Genomic DNA, 20677 nt, shown 5'->3' with positions numbered 1-20677 from the left:
CCGAGGGCAGAAGATCCGGCGGGAGACGGGGCACAGGTGCTTGTCGCGGGGGTATGCTTGGTGGGCCGGAGCTCGGGCCCTGCCGTGCGGGGAGGGAGCAAGCCCTCTGTGTGGCCTGTCCAACATGCGTCCCCCCCAGCTGAAGGCGGGGAGAGTCACCCATCTCCTTGGGGACTCTCTTCGTCGAGGCGGAAAAAGCGGGACAGGCCATCCGCGTTGGCGTGGTCTTGGCCTGGTCGGTGCTCCACGGTGAAGTCCATTCCCTGCAGGGAAATGGACCAGCGCAAGAGTTTTGGGTTCTCCCCCCGCATCTGCATCAGCCATTGCAGGGGTCGATGGTCGGTTTGTACCCGGAAGTGGGTACCGAAGAGATAGGGTCGGAGCTTTTTGAGGGCCCACACTACTGCAAATGCCTCCCTCTCGATGGTGCTCCAACGCTGTTCTCTGGCCAGGAGACGTCGACTGATGAAGGCCACCGGCTGGTCATGACCTTCGGGGTTCAACTGAGAGAGGACGGCCCCGATGCCGTGGTCGGAGGCGTCGGTCTGCACCACAAATTCCCGACTGTAATCGGGGGCCTGGAGCACAGGGGCGGTGCACAGGGCGGCCTTCAGCTTCTCGAAGGCCGCTTGACAATCAGGAGTCCAGTTAATCCGCTTCGGTTGGTTCTTGGACGTGAGACCCGTGAGGGGCCCCACGATGCTGCCGTAGTCCTTCACGAACCACCGGTAGTAGCCGGTGAGCCCCAAGAAGGCTCGGACCTCGGTCTGGGTGACGGGGGGCTGCCAGGACTGGATGGCCGCAATCTTAAGTTGTAGGGGGGCCACCAGCCCGCTCCCCACTTGGTGCCCAAGGTAGGTCACAGACCCTTGGCCAATTTGGCACTTGCCGGCCTAATGGTGAGGCCGGCCCGCTGGAGGGCTTGTAGGACCTCTTGGAGGTGACGGAGGTGGTCGGACCAGTGGCGGCTGTATACAGCGATATCGTCCAGGTAGGCAGCGCTGAACTCTTCGAGCCCCGCCAAGACCTGGTTCACAAGGCGTTGAAACGTGGCGGGGGCATTCTTCATGCCAAAGGGCATGACCTTGAATTGATAGTGGCCATCGGGGGTAGAGAAGGCTGACCGTTCCTGAGCCCTGGGTGTGAGGCCGATCTGCCAGTAGCCCGCTGTTAGGTCGAAGATACTAAGGTAGCGGGCGGCCCCCAGCCGGTCGATCAGCTCGTCTGCTCGGGGGATGGGATGAGCGTCGGTCCGGGTGACAGCGTTCAAGCCCCGGTAGTCGACGCAGAATCTCAGTTCAGGTGCGGTGCCGGGGGCAGCGGCTTTGGGAACCAATACAACCGGACTGGCCCAGGGACTGTCCGAGGGCTCGATGACCCCGATCGTGAGCATCTTGGCCACTTCCTCTTGTATGCAGGCCCGTACCCGATCTGGTACGCGGAAGGCCCGGTGTCGGACAGGGGGACTGTCCCCGGTGTCTACGTCGTGCAAACACCAAGGGGTGACCCCGGGGGTGAGGGAGAACAGGGCAGCGAACTGCAGCAGGAGGTTCCGGCAGTGCTGGCGTTGCTCCGAAGTGAGGGCGTCAGAGAGCCGGACCCCGTCCACGGAGCCGTCATTCTCCTGAGTCTTCAGAAGATCCGGGAGGGGTTCGGAGTCTTCCTCTGCCCCACTGTCCGTAGCCATCAGGAGGCTGAGTTCTGAGCGCACAAAGTGTGGTTTGAGTCGGTTGGTGTGGAGGACCCGAAGGGGGTTCCGGGAGGTCCCCATGTCGATGAGGTAAGTGACGGGGCTTTTGCGCTCGACCACTTTGAAGGGCCCCGTCCACTTATCTTGCAAGGCACATGGTTCGGTGGGGGACATCACCCATACCTGCTGACCAGGCTCGAATTCAACGGAGGAGGCATTGTGATCATACCACCTCTTCATGTCCTCCTGGCTGGCCTCGAGGTTCGCCTTGGCCATCTCCCTGAAGCGCCGGCTCTGGTTTCGTAGGGCCAGGATGTATTTGAAGACGTCTGGAGGGGTTGTTAGGGGGGCCATCTCCCAACCTTCCTTGACTAGGCTGAGGGGCCCTCGCACAGGGTGCCCGTACAGGAGTTCGAAAGGGCTAAAACCAAGGGACTTCTGGGGAACTTCCCGGTAGGCGAAGAGGAGGCACGGGAGTAGTACATCCCACTGGCGACGGAGGGGCTCTTCCAATCCCCCAATCATCCCCTTGAGAGTGCGGTTAAAACGCTCCACTAGTCCGTTCCCTTGGGGGTGATAGGGGGTCGTGAATCTGTAGGTGACCCCGCATTGTTGCCAGAGGGACTTCATGTATTTGGATATGAAATTCGTGCCTCGCTCGCTGACGACTTCTCGGGGGAAGCCTACCCGGGAGAAGATCCCCATTAGGGCCCGGCCAACCACCGGAGCTGTCACGGTCCGTAGGGGCACCGCCTCGGGGTAGCGGGTGGCATGGTCCACTAGCACTAAGATGAACCTGTGTCCTTGTACTGTGCGGGGGTCCAGAGGCCCCACAATGTCTATCCCCACCCTCTCGAACGGGGTGGTGACCACAGGGAAGGGTTGCAGAGGGGCTTTCAGCTTCCGACCACTCTTCCCGCTGGCTTGGCATGTGGGGCAAGATCGGCAGTGGTTCAGGACGTCATTCCTCATTTTCGGCCAGAAAAAAGTGGGTCACTAGGCGACTGTACGTTTTGTCCTGGCCCAGGTGTCCAGCCAGGGGGACATCGTGGGCTAAGTTGAGCAGAAAGTCTCTGAAGCGGAGGGGTACCACCAGAACTCGACCGGCCCCCAGCTCGGCGATTCTTTGCTCGCTGTAGAGCAGGTCGTTATCCCAGTAGACCCAGTGAGTTCCGGTGGCGTCCCCTGCGTTTTGGGCGCTGGCTTGTTGGCGGAGTCCCTCGAGGGAGGGACAGGTCTTTTGTTCCTGGCGGAACTGTTCTTGGGTGGGCCCCCCTTCTTGACGCCACTGAGCCAGATCCGGAAGGTCCTGGGGTTGCGTGTCCTCTTTGGTCGTCGGGTCCGGGAGGCCGGCCTCGCCGTTGCCCTCTACTGGGGCGACCGGGGGCGGAGGTGCTGGCCATTCGGGTTCTTCTGATCGGGGGGCGGCACGGGCGGCCATGGACCGGGTGGTTATGCAGGCCCAGTCCGGGAGGCCCAGCATCCCCAGGTGCTCTCTTCTCTCGACGGTGGCCCACGGGGAACTCTCGAGATCATTCCCCAGGAGACAGTCCACGGGGGCATCGTCCCGGACCGTCACTTTCAGCAGGCCGGAGACCCCTCCCCATTCGAATGGGACGCAGGCCATTTTACACATACTCTCAGAGTTATCTGCCGAGCGGACGGGGCAGAGAATGTTCGGCAGGATCTGCTCGGGCTTCACCAGGTGACAGCGGACGGCCGTCACACTGGCGCCGGTGTCACGCAGGGCCTCGGCCCTCTGTCCATTAATGGTCACCCACTGACCGTATTTCCTGGTGTTGGCGGGTAGGGGAGCCCGCGGGACCATGTCTCTTCCCCCTAAGCACGCCAGGACCATGGCGGCCGGTTCCCACCCTTGCTGGGCCGGCTCATACTCTTCGGGTTCCTCCGATAATCGCTCTTCCCCCAGGGCGGCGGCCGCTACCTGGCGGGGTTTGGGTGTTTGGTTTAGCGGGCAGCTCGGGTCATTGGCGTAGTGGCCTAGTCGCTGGCACCGGTGGCACGTGACGTTGGCTCGGAACCCGGGCCGCAACGGGGGGTTGCCCCGGCCGGCCGGAGGCGGGGTGCTGGCCACGGGGGTTGCTGGCAAGGCGTCTCTCCCTCGACCCTGGCCCCCTCCTCCTCCCCGAGGACGGTGCTGGCCTTGGCTGCTTCTGTTCTGGTCGTGTGGCCCTTTCCGGCCCACTCGGGTGCTTTCCCATCGGTCAGCTTCGGCGGCGAGCTGCCGGGGGTCAGTCAGCTTACTGTCGAGGAGGTGCTGCCTGAGCTCGACGAAACAGTTGTTTGACAGGTGCTCCCATACCATAAGGTTGAAGAGTTGTTCGTAGGTGGTGACCTGACTCCCCTTGATCCAACCCTCGAAGGCACGGCTGAAATAGTTCACGTATTCTACCCAAGTTGTACCTGGGATCCGGGTGCAATCTCTGAACCTCTGGTGGTACATCTCGGGTGTGAGGCCGTAGCGGGTGAGGAGGGCAGCCTTCATGTGGTCGTAGGACGACATTTGGTGATCTGGGAGCTGCAGTAGGGCATCGCGACCCTCGTTGATAAACCTCCCCCAAAGTCCGGCTCCCCAATCACTCCGGTCGATCCGGTGGGAGGTCATGGCGATCTCATAAGCTTTAAACCATTGCTGTATGTCGTCTTCTCGGACATACTCGCGGACAACATCCTTGGGGATATGGACTTTTTTCTCAATTGGCCCCGGGGTGTGTGGTCGCTCAGGCACCCCCAGTTCCTTATTCTGTTTTCGCAGTTCTATCTCCGCTAGTCGGCGCTCGTGCTCGAGCGTTATTTTTTTCTCTTCCAGCTCTCTCTGTCTCTGCTTTTCTTCTCGTTCCTCTCGAAGCCGCATATGCTCGAGGTTGAGTTTTTGTTCAGCTAACTTGAGTTCCCCATCCATCTTGAGTCGTGCCATCTCCAACTCGTGTAATCTGATTCTGTCTCTTTCTCGGATCTCCTCCTGTGAGAGGCCCGTTCCCCGCTCCTCGGGAGCCGTGGCGTTCCCCTCTGGTGTGATGCTGTTTTGGTCTGGTGTGACGCTGCTTTGGTCGGAGGGTCCTGCGACCCCAGTTTCTGTCCATGACTCAAGGGCGCGCTTTAGATCATCCTTGGTACTTAGGCCGGTGGTAGCAATGCCAAGTTCTATGCAAAATTGTCTCAGTTCGCGGTGGTTGTATTCTTCCAATTTCTCCATTTGGAATTTCTCGGTGGGGCTGCTATCTTTGGTCGACATCGTGTTTTTGTCGTGGGGTGAGCTACTCTCTGTACGATTACGCGTTGATTCGGATCGCGCCGCTGGCCACCAATGTTAGAAAAGGTAGACGGACCGGGAGGGTCAGCCGGGGTCAGGAGGAGAGGTCTCCGGGGAGAACCGTCTCCAGCGATCGTACAGACAAGTAACTTCCCCCCCCCACAGACAAATACCACACACGGATAAGGTTCAGTGTTCTTTATAAGCACTTCTTAAGGTACGGTTGAATGGTACAAGGAGGTCTGGACTCAGGGGTCCCCTCGATTAGAGTCTTGCAAGGTAGGAAAGGGGGTAGCGGGACAGTCTGTTTACCAGTCAGGTAGTTCGGATGAGATGATGAGCTCACAATCCTCGAGCTTGGTGGTTAGGTGGTACGGGCCGCGGCAGCGCCAGCAGGTCCCAGAAAGATGGACGATGTACGGTCCGCGGCAGCGCCAGCAGGTCCCGGTGATGATGGTCGTTACAACGGGCCGCGGCAGCGCCAGCAGGTCCCAGGAAGATGGTCGACGTACGGTCCGCGGCAGCGCCAGCAGGTCCCGGTGAAGATGGTTGTTACAACGGGCCGCGGCAGCGCCAGCAGGTCCCAGGAAGATGGTCGAGGTACGGTCCGCGGCAGCGCCAGCAGGTCCCGGTGAGGATGAAGATTGCAGAAGGCCGCGGCAGCGCCAGCAGGCAGAACGATGGGTCACAAGAGCGGGCTACGGCAGCGCCAGTAGACCGTCAAGGCTGAGTTCACTCGGTGTCTCTCGACTCCAGGATACAACTGCCTTCCTGCTCCGGAGCTGCCCTAGTTATAGGGCTGGTGCCCTTTGATGTCCGGACCCTCGCACTTGGAGGTCGGAGGGTCCGGGATGAAGGTGTCCAGACACCCAGCAGGGGGTGGAGCCAGTGCCTGGGAGGGCTGGGGGCGATCGGCACCTGGCGGGGGAGAGCCCTTGCCACCTCGTTCTCCCATTGACCTGCCAAGTGGTCCGCTCACCTCCTGGGTGGATGGTGGTGCCGGGATGTCGGGGCCGGCCAGGCCCGGGGTTGGGGTCGGGGTGAGGCCACGCAGCCGCGTGGTGCGGGGCCCAAGATGGAGGCTTGACCCGGCCGGGGAAGCCGGTGGGGCTGGACCCCGTGATGAGTAGTGGTCCGAGGGCAGAAGATCCGGCGGGAGACGGGGCACAGGTGCTTGTCGCGGGGGTATGCTTGGTGGGCCGGAGCTCGGGCCCTGCCGTGCGGGGAGGGAGCAAGCCCTCTGTGTGGCCTGTCCAACACTCACGAGGTGTCCCCTGGATGACCGTTATGAGGTGTCCCCTGGATGACCCTCGCAAGGTGCCCCCTGGTGACCCTCACGAGGTGTCCCCTGAATGACCCTCTCAAGGTGCCCCCTGGACGACCCTCACAAGGTGCCCACTGGATGACCCTCACAAGGTGCCTCCTGGACGACCCTCACCAAGTGCCCCCTGGACAACACTTGCGAGGTGCTCCCCTGGACGACTCTCAAGGTGCCACCTGGATGACCCTCACGAGGTGTCCCCTGGATGACCCTCATCAGGTGTCCCCTGGATGACCCTCACGAGGTGTCCCGTGGATGACCCTCACGAGGTGTCCCCTGGATGACCCTCACGAGGTGTCCCCTGGATGACCCTCGCGAGGTTCACCCTGAATGACCCTCACGAGGTTCACCCTGAATGACCCTCACAAGGTGCCCCCTGGATGACCCTCGCGAGGTGCCCCCTGGATGACCCTCACGAGGTGTCCCCTGGATGACCGTTATGAGGTGTCCCCTGGATGACCCTCGCAAGGTGCCCCCTGGTGACCCTCACGAGGTGTCCCCTGAATGACCCTCTCAAGGTGCCCCCTGGACGACCCTCACAAGGTGCCCACTGGATGACCCTCACAAGGTGCCTCCTGGACGACCCTCACCAAGTGCCCCCTGGACAACACTTGCGAGGTGCTCCCCTGGACGACTCTCAAGGTGCCACCTGGATGACCCTCACAAGGTGTCCCCTGGATGACCCTCATCAGGTGTCCCCTGGATGACCCTCACGAGGTGTCCCGTGGATGACCCTCACGAGGTGTCCCCTGGATGACCCTCATGAGGTGTCCCCTGGATGACCCTCGCGAGGTTCACCCTGAATGACCCTCACGAGGTTCACCCTGAATGACCCTCGTGAGGTGCCCCCTGGATGACCCTCACGAGGTGTCCCCTGGATGACTGTTATGAGGTGTCCCCTGGATGACCCTCACGAGGTGTCCCCTGGATGACCCTCGCAATGTGCCCCCTGGATGACCCTCACAAGGTGTCCCCTGGATGACCCTTGCGAGGTGCCCCCTGGATGACCCTCACAAGGTGTCCCCTGGATGACCCTAATGAGGTGCCCCCTGAATGACCCTCGCGAGGTGCTCCCAGGATGACCCTCACAAGGTGACCCCTGCAAAACCCTCACGGGTGACCCCTGGAAAACCCTCAGGAGGTGCCCCCTGAACCTACTCACCTAGGGCAGTATTGTTGGAGGTGAAGGCTGGGATCACGCGGCCCACATGAAGGGTAGCGCCAGTCTGCTCAGAGGCCATGCCGGGCGCCTCGTGTAGGGTAGCACCAGGCTGTTCAGTCACAGCAGGGATCCTGTGCTGTGGTTGTGCTGTAGAGACAGGCTCCTCCTGCGGGCGGGGAGGGGCTACGGACGCCCTGTGGGCAGGAAGCGGGGGACGGAGGCTGGCCTCTGCAGGGTCCGAGTAATCAACAACCTCTGAAACAGAGAAGTTTGCAATTGGTGGGAGGTGAACCACAAATGTAAGATGTCCAACTCCTCTAGCCAAGGTGTAACCCTCCTGTCCCTCACACACCGCCAGCCCGGCCCTGCTTACCGGACAGGAAGGCGATCTCGCTGAAGAGCAGCCATGAGGAGGAGAAGTGGAAGTTACAACGGACAATGCGCCCCTCTCTCTCCAGCAGCGGCACCGTGATGGAGCGGGCTGTGGGGTCCGTCACCTCCAAGGCCAGGGACAGGCTGACCGGCTCTGGCTCCCAGGGTGAGTGCAGACCCCTTCGGAAGGAGCAGTCCACCTGCCGGAAGACCTGCACGCCATGTGTGTGCATGTTGTTCACGTGTACCTGTGAAGTGAAACAAAGGATGGAGGACAGAGAGGAGGAGAAAGGAGGTCAAAGATGGCAGCAGTAAATCATAGGAGAGGGAGTAAGGTGTGGGGGAAGAGAGACATGAGATATGTTAAGTAGAAATAGAGATGGGTGTAACTGGAGAAGAAGGATGCTGAGGAGAGGTCAAACGCTGTCACTCACCCGCCAAACTAGTGAACACGGAGCTTTAATTATCTATGTAAGGAGCCGTGGTGAATAACCTGACTTCATCTTAAATCTTCAATGACCCTGTGACGTCACTCTACAGTAGGAAACTCGTTCACACTGCTGATCATCGGGGTACCCCAGAACTCTCCTCCCACCCCCAGCCTCTTGTACTGTAACTTGCTGGACCCGCTGCACCCTATAGTTCCCTCCTACACCCTATGTCTTTTGTACTGGACACTACTTCTGCTGCATTTACCCCAGTACTTCTCAATACCTCCAGACCTCCACTCCCAGGCCAGGGCCCAAGTCCTCTACCAACAGCCTCCCTCCTCCTCACCCCACAGTCCGCACGCTTACCCTCACCCACTTACCCTCATGTAGGTGAACGCTCTTGGATAGTCGAACTCAAACTCCATCTGCAGGAAGTCCTTGTTTAAGGCTGAGCGGTTCCAACCCACATAGTCGTAGCCTGGCCAGACCCTCAGCTCCTTGATCTGGGTGAAGTCATCAGAGCCCAGAACCCCATCCGTAAGCTGACCAAGACCCCCGTACTGCAGGCTGTGGGGACAAACAAGAGAGGGGGTTACTGTGTAACAAAGGCACAGCAGGTGATCTCCTGGCCCCTGTACTGCAGGCTGTGGGGACAGACAAGAGAAGGGGTTACTGTGTAACAAAGGCACAGCAGGTGATCTCCTGGCCCCTGTACTGCAGGCTGTGGGGACAAATAAGAGAGGGGGTTACTGTGTAACAAAGGAACCGGAGGTGACCTTCTGGCTCCCGTACAGCCGACTGTGGGGACAAACAAGAGAGGGGGGTTATTGTGTAACAAAGGAACAGCAGGTGACCTTCTGGCTCCTGTACAACACACTGTGGGGACAAACAGGAGAGGGGGGTTACTGTGTAACAAAGGAACCGCAGGCGCTCTCCTGGCCCCCATACAACACGCTGTGGGGACAAACAGAAGAGGGGGGTTACTGTGTAACAAAGGAACCGCAGGCGATCTCCTGGCCCCCGTACAACACGCTGTGGGGACAAACAGAAGAGGGGGGTTACTGTGTAACAAAGGAACCGCAGGCGATCTCCTGGCCCCCGTACAACACGCTGTAGGGACAAACAGGAGAAGGGGTGACTGTTTTGAATAAGAGCAGCAGGTGCTGAGGAGAGTTCGTCTGACTAATGGGAGCCACTTTGGGACCTGGCCCCGGTCGGAGCTGGTCCAATCGGGCCTTTGTGGTCAGCAGTCACTCATGTGACGGAAATAAGAGGAATACAGATGGGGACCGACTTATCTGTTGACTCTGAGGGAAAGGCTCCCCAAGTCTGCCACATTTCACCCCCTCCTTAGACGCTCACCTCTTACCGATGGTGCCTGGCCTAAATGGTAGACAAGCAATTCGCCTTTCCAATCCATCCAACCCCTCACCAGCCCCCCATCCCTCCAGCAGCTTCATCCCAGGACCCTGAAGGGGCCTTCGGCGGTCACTGGCACCAAAGGGATCTTGAGTTCTAACAAGAACATCTTGGGAAGCTGAAAGGCAGTTTTGGGAAGCATTTGTATCTTCCAAGAAGAGAAGAAGAATGGCCGTAGTAGGGGTGAGACCCCCATGTGTCCCTCCACAGTAACATCAGGGAGGGTGAGAAGGCTATGTCTATCCCACCAATAGGAGCTGAGAAGAGCGGACAACCCTGATAGCTCTATTGCAATAGAGCACGGACCAAGGGCTTCTGAAGAGCTCTCCGAGCTGCAGGTGGTGAATGGCAGACGGGAGCCCATGTAGGACCACGGAAACATTACCAACATTCACCATATGGACCTCCCCCTGGGGGATGTGAGGATGTGGAGAGTGTGGTTGAACACTGCATGGGTGGACACCTGGACTTTGAGACAACACACGGGGCTAGGAGCCGAGACTGTGCTGGGACCTGGGCAGACAGCTCCTCTGGCTTAGAGACAACATGCAGGGCTAGGAGCAGAGAGGGAGCTGGGACCTGGGCAGACAGCTCCTCTGGCTTAGAGACAACATGCAGGGCTAGGAGCAGAGAGGGTGCTGGGACCTGGCTTGGGAACCATGAGGGGAGTGAGTACCTGGATATGCTGAACCCATCGTAGGTGGAGTCGTTCAAATTGATGATGTCACTCCCAAGCTTCATAATTTGGCCCATTGGAGACGTGTAGGACTGAAGACCATCTGTGGAGAGATTCAAGGAGAAAGAGACCATAAGGACCAGTGAGGAAAGAGGACAAGCGGGAAGAGAGTAAGAGTAGGACTAGTGAAGAGACAGGACCAGCAAGAAGAGGGTCAGAGGAGGACTAGTGAAGAGACAGGACCAGCAAGAAGAGGGTCAGAGCACTAGTGAAAAGACAGGACCAAAGGGAAGAGAGTCAGAGGACTAGCGAAGAGACAGGACCAGAGGGAAGAGAGTTGGAGGAGGACTAGTGAAGAGACAGGACCAGCAGGAAGAGAGTCAGAGGAGGACTAGTGAAGAGACAGAACCAACAGTATGAGAGTCAGAGGAGGACTAGTGAAGAGACAGGACCAGAGCAAAGAGAGTCAGAGGACTAGTGAAGAGACAGGTCCAGAGGGAAGAGGGTCAGAGGAGGACTAGTGAAGAGACAGGGACAGTGGGAAGAGAGTCAGTGGAGGACTAGTGAAGAGACAGAACCAGCATGAAGAGGGTCAGAGGAGGACTAGTGAAGAGGCATGACCAGCGGGAAGAGAGTCAGAGGAGGACAAGTGAAGAGACAGGACCAGCGAAAAACATAGTCAGAGAAGGACTAGTGAAGAGACAGGGCCAGCGGGAAGAGAGTCAGAGGAGGACTAGTGTAGAGACGGGACCAGCGGGAAGAGAGTCAGAGGAGGTCTAGTGAACAGACAGGACCAGAGGGAAGAGAGTCAGAGGAGGACTAGTGAATAGACAGGACCAGCGGAAAGAGAGTCAGAGGACTAGTGAAGAGACAGGACCAGCGGGAAGAGAGTCAGAGGACTAGTGAAGAGACAGGACCAGAGCGAAGAGAGTCAGAGGACTAGTGAAGAGACAGGACCAGAGGGAAGAGAGTCAGAGGAGGACTAGTGAAGAGACAGGGCCAGTGGGAAGAGAGCCAGAGGAGGACTAGTGAAGAGACATGACCAGCACGAAGAGGGTCAGAGGAGGACTAGTGAAGAGACAGGAACAGCATGAAGAGGGTCAGAGGAGGACTAGTGAAGAGACAGGACCAGCGGGAAGAGGGTCAGAGGAAGACTAGTGAAGAGACAGTACGAGCGGGAAGAGAGTCAGAGGAGGACTAGTGAAGAGACAGGGCCAGCGGGAAGAGAGTCAGACGAGGACTAGTGAATAGACAGGACCGGCAAGAAGTGAGTCAAAGGAGGACTAGTGAAGAGACAGGACCAGCAAGAAGAGAGTCAGAGGAGGACTAGTGAAGAGACAGGACCAGAGCGAAGAGAGTCAGAGGACTAGTGAAGAGACAGGACCAGAGGGAAGAGAGTCAGAGGAGGACTAGTGAAGAGACAGGGCCAGTGGGAAGAGAGTTCGAGGAGGACTAGTGAAGAGACAGGACCAGAGCGAAGAGAGTCAGAGGACTAGTGAAGAGACAGGACCAGAGGGAAGAGAGTCAGAGGAGGACTAGTGAAGAGACAGGACCAGCGGGAAGAGAGTCAGAGGACTAGTGAAGAGACAGGGCTAGCGGGAAGAGAGTCAGAGGAGGACTAGTGAAGAGACAGGGCCAGCATGAAGAGGGTCAGGACTAGTGAAGAGACAGGACCAGCGGGAAGAGGGTCAGAGGAGGACTAGTGAAGAGACAGCACCAGAGGGAAGAGAGTCAGAGGAGGACTAGTGAAGAGACAGGAACAGCGGGAGGAGGGTCAGAGGAGGACTAGTGAAGAGACAGGACCAGCGGGAAGAGAGTCAGAGGAGGAATAGTGAAGAGACAGGACCAGCGGTAAGAGGGTCAGAGGAGGACTAGTGAAGAGACAGGACCAGAGGGAAGAGAGTCAGAGGAGGACTAGTGAAGAGACAGAACCAGCAAGAAGAGAGTCAGAGGAGGACTAGTGAAGAGACAGGACCAGTGGGAAGAGGGTCAGAGGAGGACTAGTGAAGAGACAGGACCAGCGGGAAGAGGGTCAGAGGAGGACTAGTGAAGAGACAGGACCAGCGGGAAGAGAGTCAGAGGAGGACTAGTGAAGAGACAGGACAAGCGGGAAGAGAGTCAGAGGAGGACTAGTGAAGAGACAGGGCCAGTGGGAAGAGGGTCAGAGGAGGACTAGTGAAGAGACAGGACCAGCGAAAAACATAGTCAGAGAAGGACTAGTGAAGACACAGGACCAGAGGGAAGAGAGTCAGAGGAGGACTAGTGAAGAGACAGGACCAGCGGGAAGAGGGTCAGAGGAGGACTAGTGAAGAGACAGGACCAGCAGGAAGAGAGTCAGAGGAGGACTAGTGAAGAGACAGGACCAGCGGGAAGAGAGTCAGAGGAGGACTAGTGAAGAGACAAGACCAGTGGGAAAAGAGTCAGGGGAGGACTAGTGAAGAGACAGGACCAGCGGGAAGAGGGTCAGAGGAGGACTAGTGAAGAGACAGGACCAGAGGGAAGAGAGTCAGAGGAGGACTAGTGAATAGACAGGACCAGAGGAAAGAGAGTCAGAGGACTAGTGAAGACACAGGACCAGCGGGAAGAGAGTCAGAGGAGGACAAGCGAAGAGACACGACCAGCGGGAAGAGAGTCAGAGGAGGACTAGTGAAGAGACAGGACCAGCGGGAAGAGAGTCAGAGGAGGACTAGCGAAGAGAGAGGACCAGCGGGAAGAGAGTCAGAGGAGGACTAGGGAAGAGACAGGACCAGCGGGAAGAGGGTCAGAGGAGGACTAGTGAAGAGACGGGACCAACGGGAAGAGAGTCAGAGGAGGACTAGTGAAGAGACAGGACCAGCGGGAAGAGAGTCAGAGGAGGACTAGTGAATAGACAGGACCAGCGGGAAAAGAGTCAGAGGAGGACTAGTGAAGAGAGAGGACCAGCGGGAAGAGGGTCAGAGGAGGACTAGTGAAGAGAGAGGACCAGCAGGAAGAGAGTCAGAGGAGGACTAGTGAAGAGAGAGGACCAGCGGGAAGAGAGTCAGAGGAGGACTAGCAAAGAGACAGGACCAGCGGGAAGAGGGTCAGAGGAGGACGAGTGAAGAGACAGGACCAGCAGGAAGAGAGTCAGAGGAGGACTAGTGAAGAGACAGGACCAGCGGGAAGAGAGTCAGAGGAGGACTAGTGAAGAGACAAGACCAGTGGGAAAAGAGTCAGGGGAGGACTAGTGAAGAGACAGGACCAGCGGGAAGAGGGTCAGAGGAGGACTAGTGAAGAGACAGGACCAGAGGGAAGAGAGTCAGAGGAGGACTAGTGAATAGACAGGACCAGAGGAAAGAGAGTCAGAGGACTAGTGAAGACACAGGACCAGCGGGAAGAGAGTCAGAGGAGGACAAGCGAAGAGACACGACCAGCGGGAAGAGAGTCAGAGGAGGACTAGTGAAGAGACAGGACCAGCGGGAAGAGAGTCAGAGGAGGACTAGCGAAGAGAGAGGACCAGCGGGAAGAGAGTCAGAGGAGGACTAGGGAAGAGACAGGACCAGCGGGAAGAGGGTCAGAGGAGGACTAGTGAAGAGACGGGACGAACGGGAAGAGAGTCAGAGGAGGACTAGTGAAGAGACAGGACCAGCGGGAAGAGAGTCAGAGGAGGACTAGTGAATAGACAGGACCAGCGGGAAAAGAGTCAGAGGAGGACTAGTGAAGAGAGAGGACCAGCGGGAAGAGGGTCAGAGGAGGACTAGTGAAGAGAGAGGACCAGCAGGAAGAGAGTCAGAGGAGGACTAGTGAAGAGAGAGGACCAGCGGGAAGAGAGTCAGAGGAGGACTAGCAAAGAGACAGGACCAGCAAGAAGAGAGTCAGAGGAGGACTAGTGAAGAGACAGGACCAGCGGGAAGAGAGTCAGAGGAGGACTAGTGAAGAGACAGGACCAGCAAGAAGAGAGTCAGAGGAGGACTAGTGAAGAGACAGGACCAGCGGGAAGAGAGTCAGAGGAGGACTAGTGAAGAGACAGGACCAGCAGGAAGAGAGTCAGAGGAGGACTAGTGAAGAGACAGGACCAGCGGGAAGAGAGTCAGAGGAGGACTAGTGAAGAGACAAGACCAGTGGGAAAAGAGTCAGGGGAGGACTAGTGAAGAGACAGGACCAGCGGGAAGAGGGTCAGAGGAGGACTAGTGAAGAGACAGGACCAGAGGGAAGAGAGTCAGAGGAGGACTAGTGAATAGACAGGACCAGAGGAAAGAGAGTCAGAGGACTAGTGAAGACACAGGACCAGCGGGAAGAGAGTCAGAGGAGGACAAGCGAAGAGACACGACCAGCGGGAAGAGAGTCAGAGGAGGACTAGTGAAGAGACAGGACCAGCGGGAAGAGAGTCAGAGGAGGACTAGTGAAGAGACAGGACCAGCGGGAAGAGAGTCAGAGGAGGACTAGCGAAGAGACAGGACTAGTGGGAAGAGAGTCAGAGGAGGACTAGTGAAGAGACAGGACCAGCGGGAAGAGGGTCGAAGGAGGGCTAGTGAAGAGACAGGACCAGCGGGAAGAGAGCCAGAGGAGGACTAGTGAAGAGACAGGACCAGCGGGAAGAGAGTCAGAGGAGGACTAGTGAAGAGAGAGGACCAGCGGGAAGAGAGTCAGAGGAGGACTAGTGAAGAGACAGGACCAGCGGGAAGAGGGTCAGAGGAGGACTAATGAAGAGACAGGACCAGCGGGAAAAGAGTCAGAGGAGGACTAGTGAAGAGACAGGACCAGCGGGAAGAGAGTCAGAGGAGGAATAGTGAAGAGACAGGACCAGCGGTAAGAGGGTCAGAGGAGGACTAGTGAAGAGACAGGACCCGCGGGAAGAGAGTCAGAGGAGGAAAAGTGAAGAGACAGGACCAGCGGGAAGAGAGTCAGAGGAGGACTAGTGAAGAGAGAGAACCAGCGGGAAGAGAGTCAGAGGAGGACTAGTGAAGAGAGAGGACCAGCGGGAAGAGAGTCAGAGGAGGACTAGCAAAGAGACAGGACCAGCAAGAAGAGAGTCAGAGGAGGACTAGTGAAGAGACAGGACCAGCGGGAAGAGGGTCAGAGGAGGACTAGTGAAGAGAGAGGACCAGCGGGAAGAGAGTCAGAGGAGGACTTGGGAAGAGACAGGACCAGCGGGAAGAGGGTCAGAGGAGGACTAGTGAAGAGACAGGACCAGCGGGAAGAGAGTCAGAGGAGGACTAGCGAAGAGACAGGACCAGCGGGAAGAGAGTCAGAGGAGGACTAGTGAAGAGACAGGACCAGCGGGAAGAGAGTCAGAGGACTAGTGAAGAGACAGGACCAGCAAGAAGAGGGTCAGAGGACTAGTGAAGAGACAGGACCAGAGCGAAGAGAGTCAGAGGACTAGTGAAGAGACAGGACCAGAGGGAAGAGATTCAGAGGAGGACTAGTGAAGAGACAGGGCCACTGGGAAGAGAGTCCGAGGAGGACTAGTGAAGAGACAGGACCAGCAAGAAGAGGGTCAGAGGACTAGTGAAGAGACAGGACCAGAGGGAAGAAAGTCAGAGGAGGACTAGTGAAGAGACAGGACCAGCAAGAAGAGGGTCAGAGGACTAGTGAAGAGACAGGGCCAGTCGGAAGAGAGTCATAGGAGTACTAGTGAAGAGATAGGACCAGCAAGAAGAGGGTCAGAGGACTAGTGAAGAGACAGGACCAGAGCGAAGAGAGTCAGAGGACTAGTGAAGAGACAGAACCAGAGGGAAGAGAGTCAGAGGAGGACTAGTGAAGAGACAGGGCCAGTGGGAAGAGAGTCAGAAGAGGACTAGTGAAGAGACAGGACCAGCGGGAAGAGAGTCAGAGGAGGACTAGTGAAGAGACAGGACCAGCGGGAAGAGAGTCAGAGGAGGAATAGTGAAGGGACAGGACCAGCGGTAAGAGGGTCAGAGGAGGACTAGTGAAGAGACGGGACCAACGGGAAGAGAGTCAGAGGAGGACTAGTGAAGAGACAGGACCAGCGGGAAGAGAGTCAGAGGAGGACTAGTGAAGAGAGAGGACCAGCAGGAAGAGAGTCAGAGGAGGACTAGTGAAGAGAGAGGACCAGCGGGAAGAGGGTCAGAGGAGGACTAGTGAAGAGACAGGACCCGCGGGAAGAGAGTCAGAGGAGGAAAAGTGAAGAGACAGGACCAGCGGGAAGAGAGTCAGAGGAGGACTAGTGAAGAGAGAGAACCAGCGGGAAGAGAGTCAGAGGAGGACTAGTGAAGAGAGAGGACCAGCGGGAAGAGAGTCAGAGGAGGACTAGCAAAGAGACAGGACCAGCAAGAAGAGAGTCAGAGGAGGACTAGTGAAGAGACAGGACCAGCGGGAAGAGGGTCAGAGGAGGACTAGTGAAGAGAGAGGACCAGCGGGAAGAGAGTCAGAGGAGGACTAGGGAAGAGACAGGACCAGCGGGAAGAGGGTCAGAGGAGGACTAGTGAAGAGACAGGACCAGCGGGAAGAGAGTCAGAGGAGGACTAGCGAAGAGACAGGACCAGCGGGAAGAGAGTCAGAGGAGGACTAGTGAAGAGACAGGACCAGCGGGAAGAGAGTCAGAGGACTAGTGAAGAGACAGGACCAGCAAGAAGAGGGTCAGAGGACTAGTGAAGAGACAGGACCAGAGCGAAGAGAGTCAGAGGACTAGTGAAGAGACAGGACCAGAGGGAAGAGATTCAGAGGAGGACTAGTGAAGAGACAGGGCCACTGGGAAGAGAGTCCGAGGAGGACTAGTGAAGAGACAGGACCAGCAAGAAGAGGGTCAGAGGACTAGTGAAGAGACAGGACCAGAGGGAAGAGAGTCAGAGGAGGACTAGTGAAGAGACAGGACCAGCAAGAAGAGGGTCAGAGGACTAGTGAAGAGACAGGGCCAGTCGGAAGAGAGTCATAGGAGTACTAGTGAAGAGACAGAACCAGAGGGAAGAGAGTCAGAGGAAGACTAGTGAAGAGACAGGACCAGCGGAAAGAGAGTCAGAGGAGGACTAGCGAAGAGACAGGACCAGCGGGAAGAGAGTCAGAGGAGGACTAGTGAAGAGACAGGACCAGCGGGAAGAGAGTCAGAGGACTAGTGAAGAGACAGGACCAGCAAGACGAGGGTCAGAGGACTAGTGAAGAGACAGGACCAGAGCAAAGAGAGTCAGAGAACTAGTGAAGAGACAGGACCAGAGGGAAGAGAGTCAGAGGAGGACTAGTGAAGAGACAGGGCCAGTGGGAAGAGAGTCCGAGGAGGACTAGTGAAGAGACAGGACCAGAGCGAAGAGAGTCAGAGGACTAGTGAAGAGACAGGACCAGACGGAAGAGAGTCAGAGGAGGACTAGAGAAGAGACAGGGCCAGTGGGAAGAGAGTCAGAGGAGGACTAGTGAAGAGACAGGACCAGCAAGAAGAGGGTCAGAGGAGGACTTGTGAAGAGACAGAACCAGCGGGAAGAGAGTCAGAGGTGGACTAGTGAAGAGACAGGACCAGAGAGAAGAGAGTCAGAGGACTAGTGAAGAGACAGGACCAGAGGGAAGAGAGTCAGAGGAGGACTAGTGAAGAGACAGGACCAGTGGGAAGAGAGTCAGAGGACTAGTGAAGAGAAAGCACCAGAGGGAAGAGAGTCAGAGGAGGACTAGTGAAGAGACAGGACCAGTGGGAAGAGAGTCAGAGGACTAGTGAAGAGACAGGACCAGAGAGAAGAGAGTCAGAGGACTAGTGAAGAGACAGGACCAGAGGGAAGAGAGTCAGAGGAGGACTAGTGAAGAGACAGGACCAGTGGGAAGAGAGTCAGAGGAGGACTAGTGAAGAGACAGGACCAGCAAGAAGAGGGTCAGAGGACTAGTGAAGAGACAGGACCAGAGCGAAGAGAGTCAGAGGACTAGTGAAGAGACAGGACCAGAGGGAAGAGAGTCAGAGGAGGACTAGTGAAGAGACAGGGCCAGTGGGAAGAGGGTCAGAGGAGGACTAGTGAAGAGACAGGACCAGCGGGAAGAGAGTCAGAGGAGGACTAGCGAAGAGAGAGGACCAGCGAAAAACATAGTCAGAGAAGGACTAGTGAAGAGACAGGACCAGCGGGAAGAGGGTCAGAGGAGGACTAGTGGAGAGACAGGACCAGCGAAAAACATAGTCAGAGAAGGACTAGTGAAGAGACAGGGCCAGCATAAAGAGGGTCAGGGGAAGACTAGTGAAGAGAGAGGACCAGCGGGAAGAGAGTCAGAGGAGGACTAGGGAAGAGACAAGACCAGAAAGAAGAGAGTCAGGGGAGGACTAGTTAAGAGACAGGACCAGCGGGAAGAGGGTCAGAGGAGGACTAGTGAATAGACAGGACCAGAGGAAAGAGAGTCAGAGGACTAGTGAAGACACAGGACCAGCGGGAAGAGAGTCAGAGGAGGACTAGTGAAGAGACAGGGCCAGCATAAAGAGGGTCAGGGGAAGACTAGTGAAGAGAGAGGACCAGCGGGAAGAGAGTCAGAGGAGGACTAGGGAAGAGACAGGACCAGCGGGAAGAGGGTCAGAGGAGGACTAGTGAAGAGAGAGGACCAGCGGTAAGAGGGTCAGAGGAGGACTAGTGAAGAGACAGGACCAGAAAGAAGAGGGTCAGAGGAGGACTAGGGAAGAGACAGGACCAGAAAGAAGAGGGTCACAGGAGGACTAGTGAAGAGAGAGGACCAGCGGGAAGAGAGTCAGAGGAGGACTAGCAAAGAGACAGGACCAGCAAGAAGAGGGTCAGAGGAGGACTAGTGAAGAGAGAGGACCAGCGGGAAGAGAGTCAGAGGAGGACTAGTGAAGAGACAGGACCAGCGGGAAGAGGGTCAGAGGAGGACTAGTGAAGAGACAGGACCAGCAAGAAGAGGGTCAGAGGACTAGTGAAGACACAGGACCAGCGGGAAGAGGGTCAGAGGAGGACTAATGAAGAGACAGGACCAGCGGGAAAAGAGTCAGAGGAGGACTAGTGAAGAGACAGGACCAGCGGGAAGAGAGTCAGAGGAGGAATAGTGAAGAGAGAGAACCAGCGGGAAGAGAGTCAGAGGAGGACTAGTGAAGAGAGAGGACCAGCGGGAAGAGAGTCAGAGGAGGACTAGCAAAGAGACAGGACCAGCAAGAAGAGAGTCAGAGGAGGACTAGTGAAGAGACAGGACCAGCGGGAAGAGGGTCAGGAGGACTAGTGAAGAAAGAGGACCAGCGGGAAGAGAGTCAGAGGAGGACTAGGGAAGAGACAGGACCAGCGGGAAGAGGGTCAGAGGAGGACTAGTGAAGAGACAGGACCAGCGGGAAGAGAGTCAGAGGAGGACTAGCGAAGAGACAGGACCAGCGGGAAGAGAGTCAGAGGAGGACTAGTGAAGAGACAGGACCAGCGGGAAGAGAGTCAGAGGACTAGTGAAGAGACAGGACCAGCAAGAAGAGGGTCAGAGGACTAGTGAAGAGACAGGACCAGAGCGAAGAGAGTCAGAGGACTAGTGAAGAGACAGGACCAGAGGGAAGAGATTCAGAGGAGGACTAGTGAAGAGACAGGGCCACTGGGAAGAGAGTCCGAGGAGGACTAGTGAAGAGACAGGACCAGCAAGAAGAGGGTCAGAGGACTAGTGAAGAGACAGGACCAGAGGGAAGAGAGTCAGAGGAGGACTAGTGAAGAGACAGGACCAGCAAGAAGAGGGTCAGAGGACTAGTGAAGAGACAGGGCCAGTCGGAAGAGAGTCATAGGAGTACTAGTGAAGAGACAGAACCAGAGGGAAGAGAGTCAGAGGAGGACTAGTGAAGAGACAGGACCAGACGGAAGAGAGTCAGAGGAGGACTAGTGAAGAGACAGGGCCAGTGGGAAGAGAGTCAGAGGAGGACTAGTGAAGAGACAGGACCAGCAAGAAGAGGGTCAGAGGAGGACTTGTGAAGAGACAGAACCAGCGGGAAGAGAGTCAGAGGTGGACTAGTGAAGAGACAGGACCAGAGAGAAGAGAGTCAGAGGACTAGTGAAGAGACAGGACCAGAGGGAAGAGAGTCAGAGGAGGACTAGTGAAGAGACAGGACCAGTGGGAAGAGAGTCAGAGGACTAGTGAAGAGACAGGACCAGAGGGAAGAGAGTCAGAGGAGGACTAGTGAAGAGACAGGACCAGTGGGAAGAGAGTCAGAGGACTAGTGAAGAGACAGGACCAGAGAGAAGAGAGTCAGAGGACTAGTGAAGAGACAGGACCAGAGGGAAGAGAGTCAGAGGAGGACTAGTGAAGAGACAGGACCAGTGGGAAGAGAGTCAGAGGAGGACTAGTGAAGAGACAGGACCAGCAAGAAGAGGGTCAGAGGACTAGTGAAGAGACAGGACCAGAGCGAAGAGAGTCAGAGGACTAGTGAAGAGACAGGACCAAAGGGAAGAGAGTCAGAGGAGGACTAGTGAAGAGACAGGA

General features: G+C 57.0%; 1 protein-coding gene across 3 annotated transcripts in view; it reads right to left on the bottom strand.

Annotated features, from left to right (window-relative positions):
• The window catches only part of DDR1 (discoidin domain receptor tyrosine kinase 1), a 305588-nt gene that overhangs the window by 86310 nt on the left and 198601 nt on the right, over nt 1-20677 (bottom strand). For all 3 annotated transcript variants that reach the window (XM_085632879.1, XM_085632633.1, XM_085632714.1), the window contains exons 6-9: nt 10346-10448; nt 8631-8817; nt 7821-8067; nt 7448-7702 (exon numbers count right to left, since the gene is read on the bottom strand). In XM_085632879.1, the coding sequence (XP_085489005.1) occupies nt 7448-7702; nt 7821-8067; nt 8631-8817; nt 10346-10448 (792 nt within the window). The remainder of the gene's footprint in view (nt 1-7447; nt 7703-7820; nt 8068-8630; nt 8818-10345; nt 10449-20677) is intronic.

This window comes from Triturus cristatus, chromosome 1_1, assembly GCF_964204655.1.
Source record: "Triturus cristatus chromosome 1_1, aTriCri1.1, whole genome shotgun sequence".
NCBI classification, from domain to species: domain Eukaryota; kingdom Metazoa; phylum Chordata; class Amphibia; order Caudata; family Salamandridae; genus Triturus; species Triturus cristatus.
This window is presented reverse-complemented; position numbering and strand designations above follow the sequence as displayed.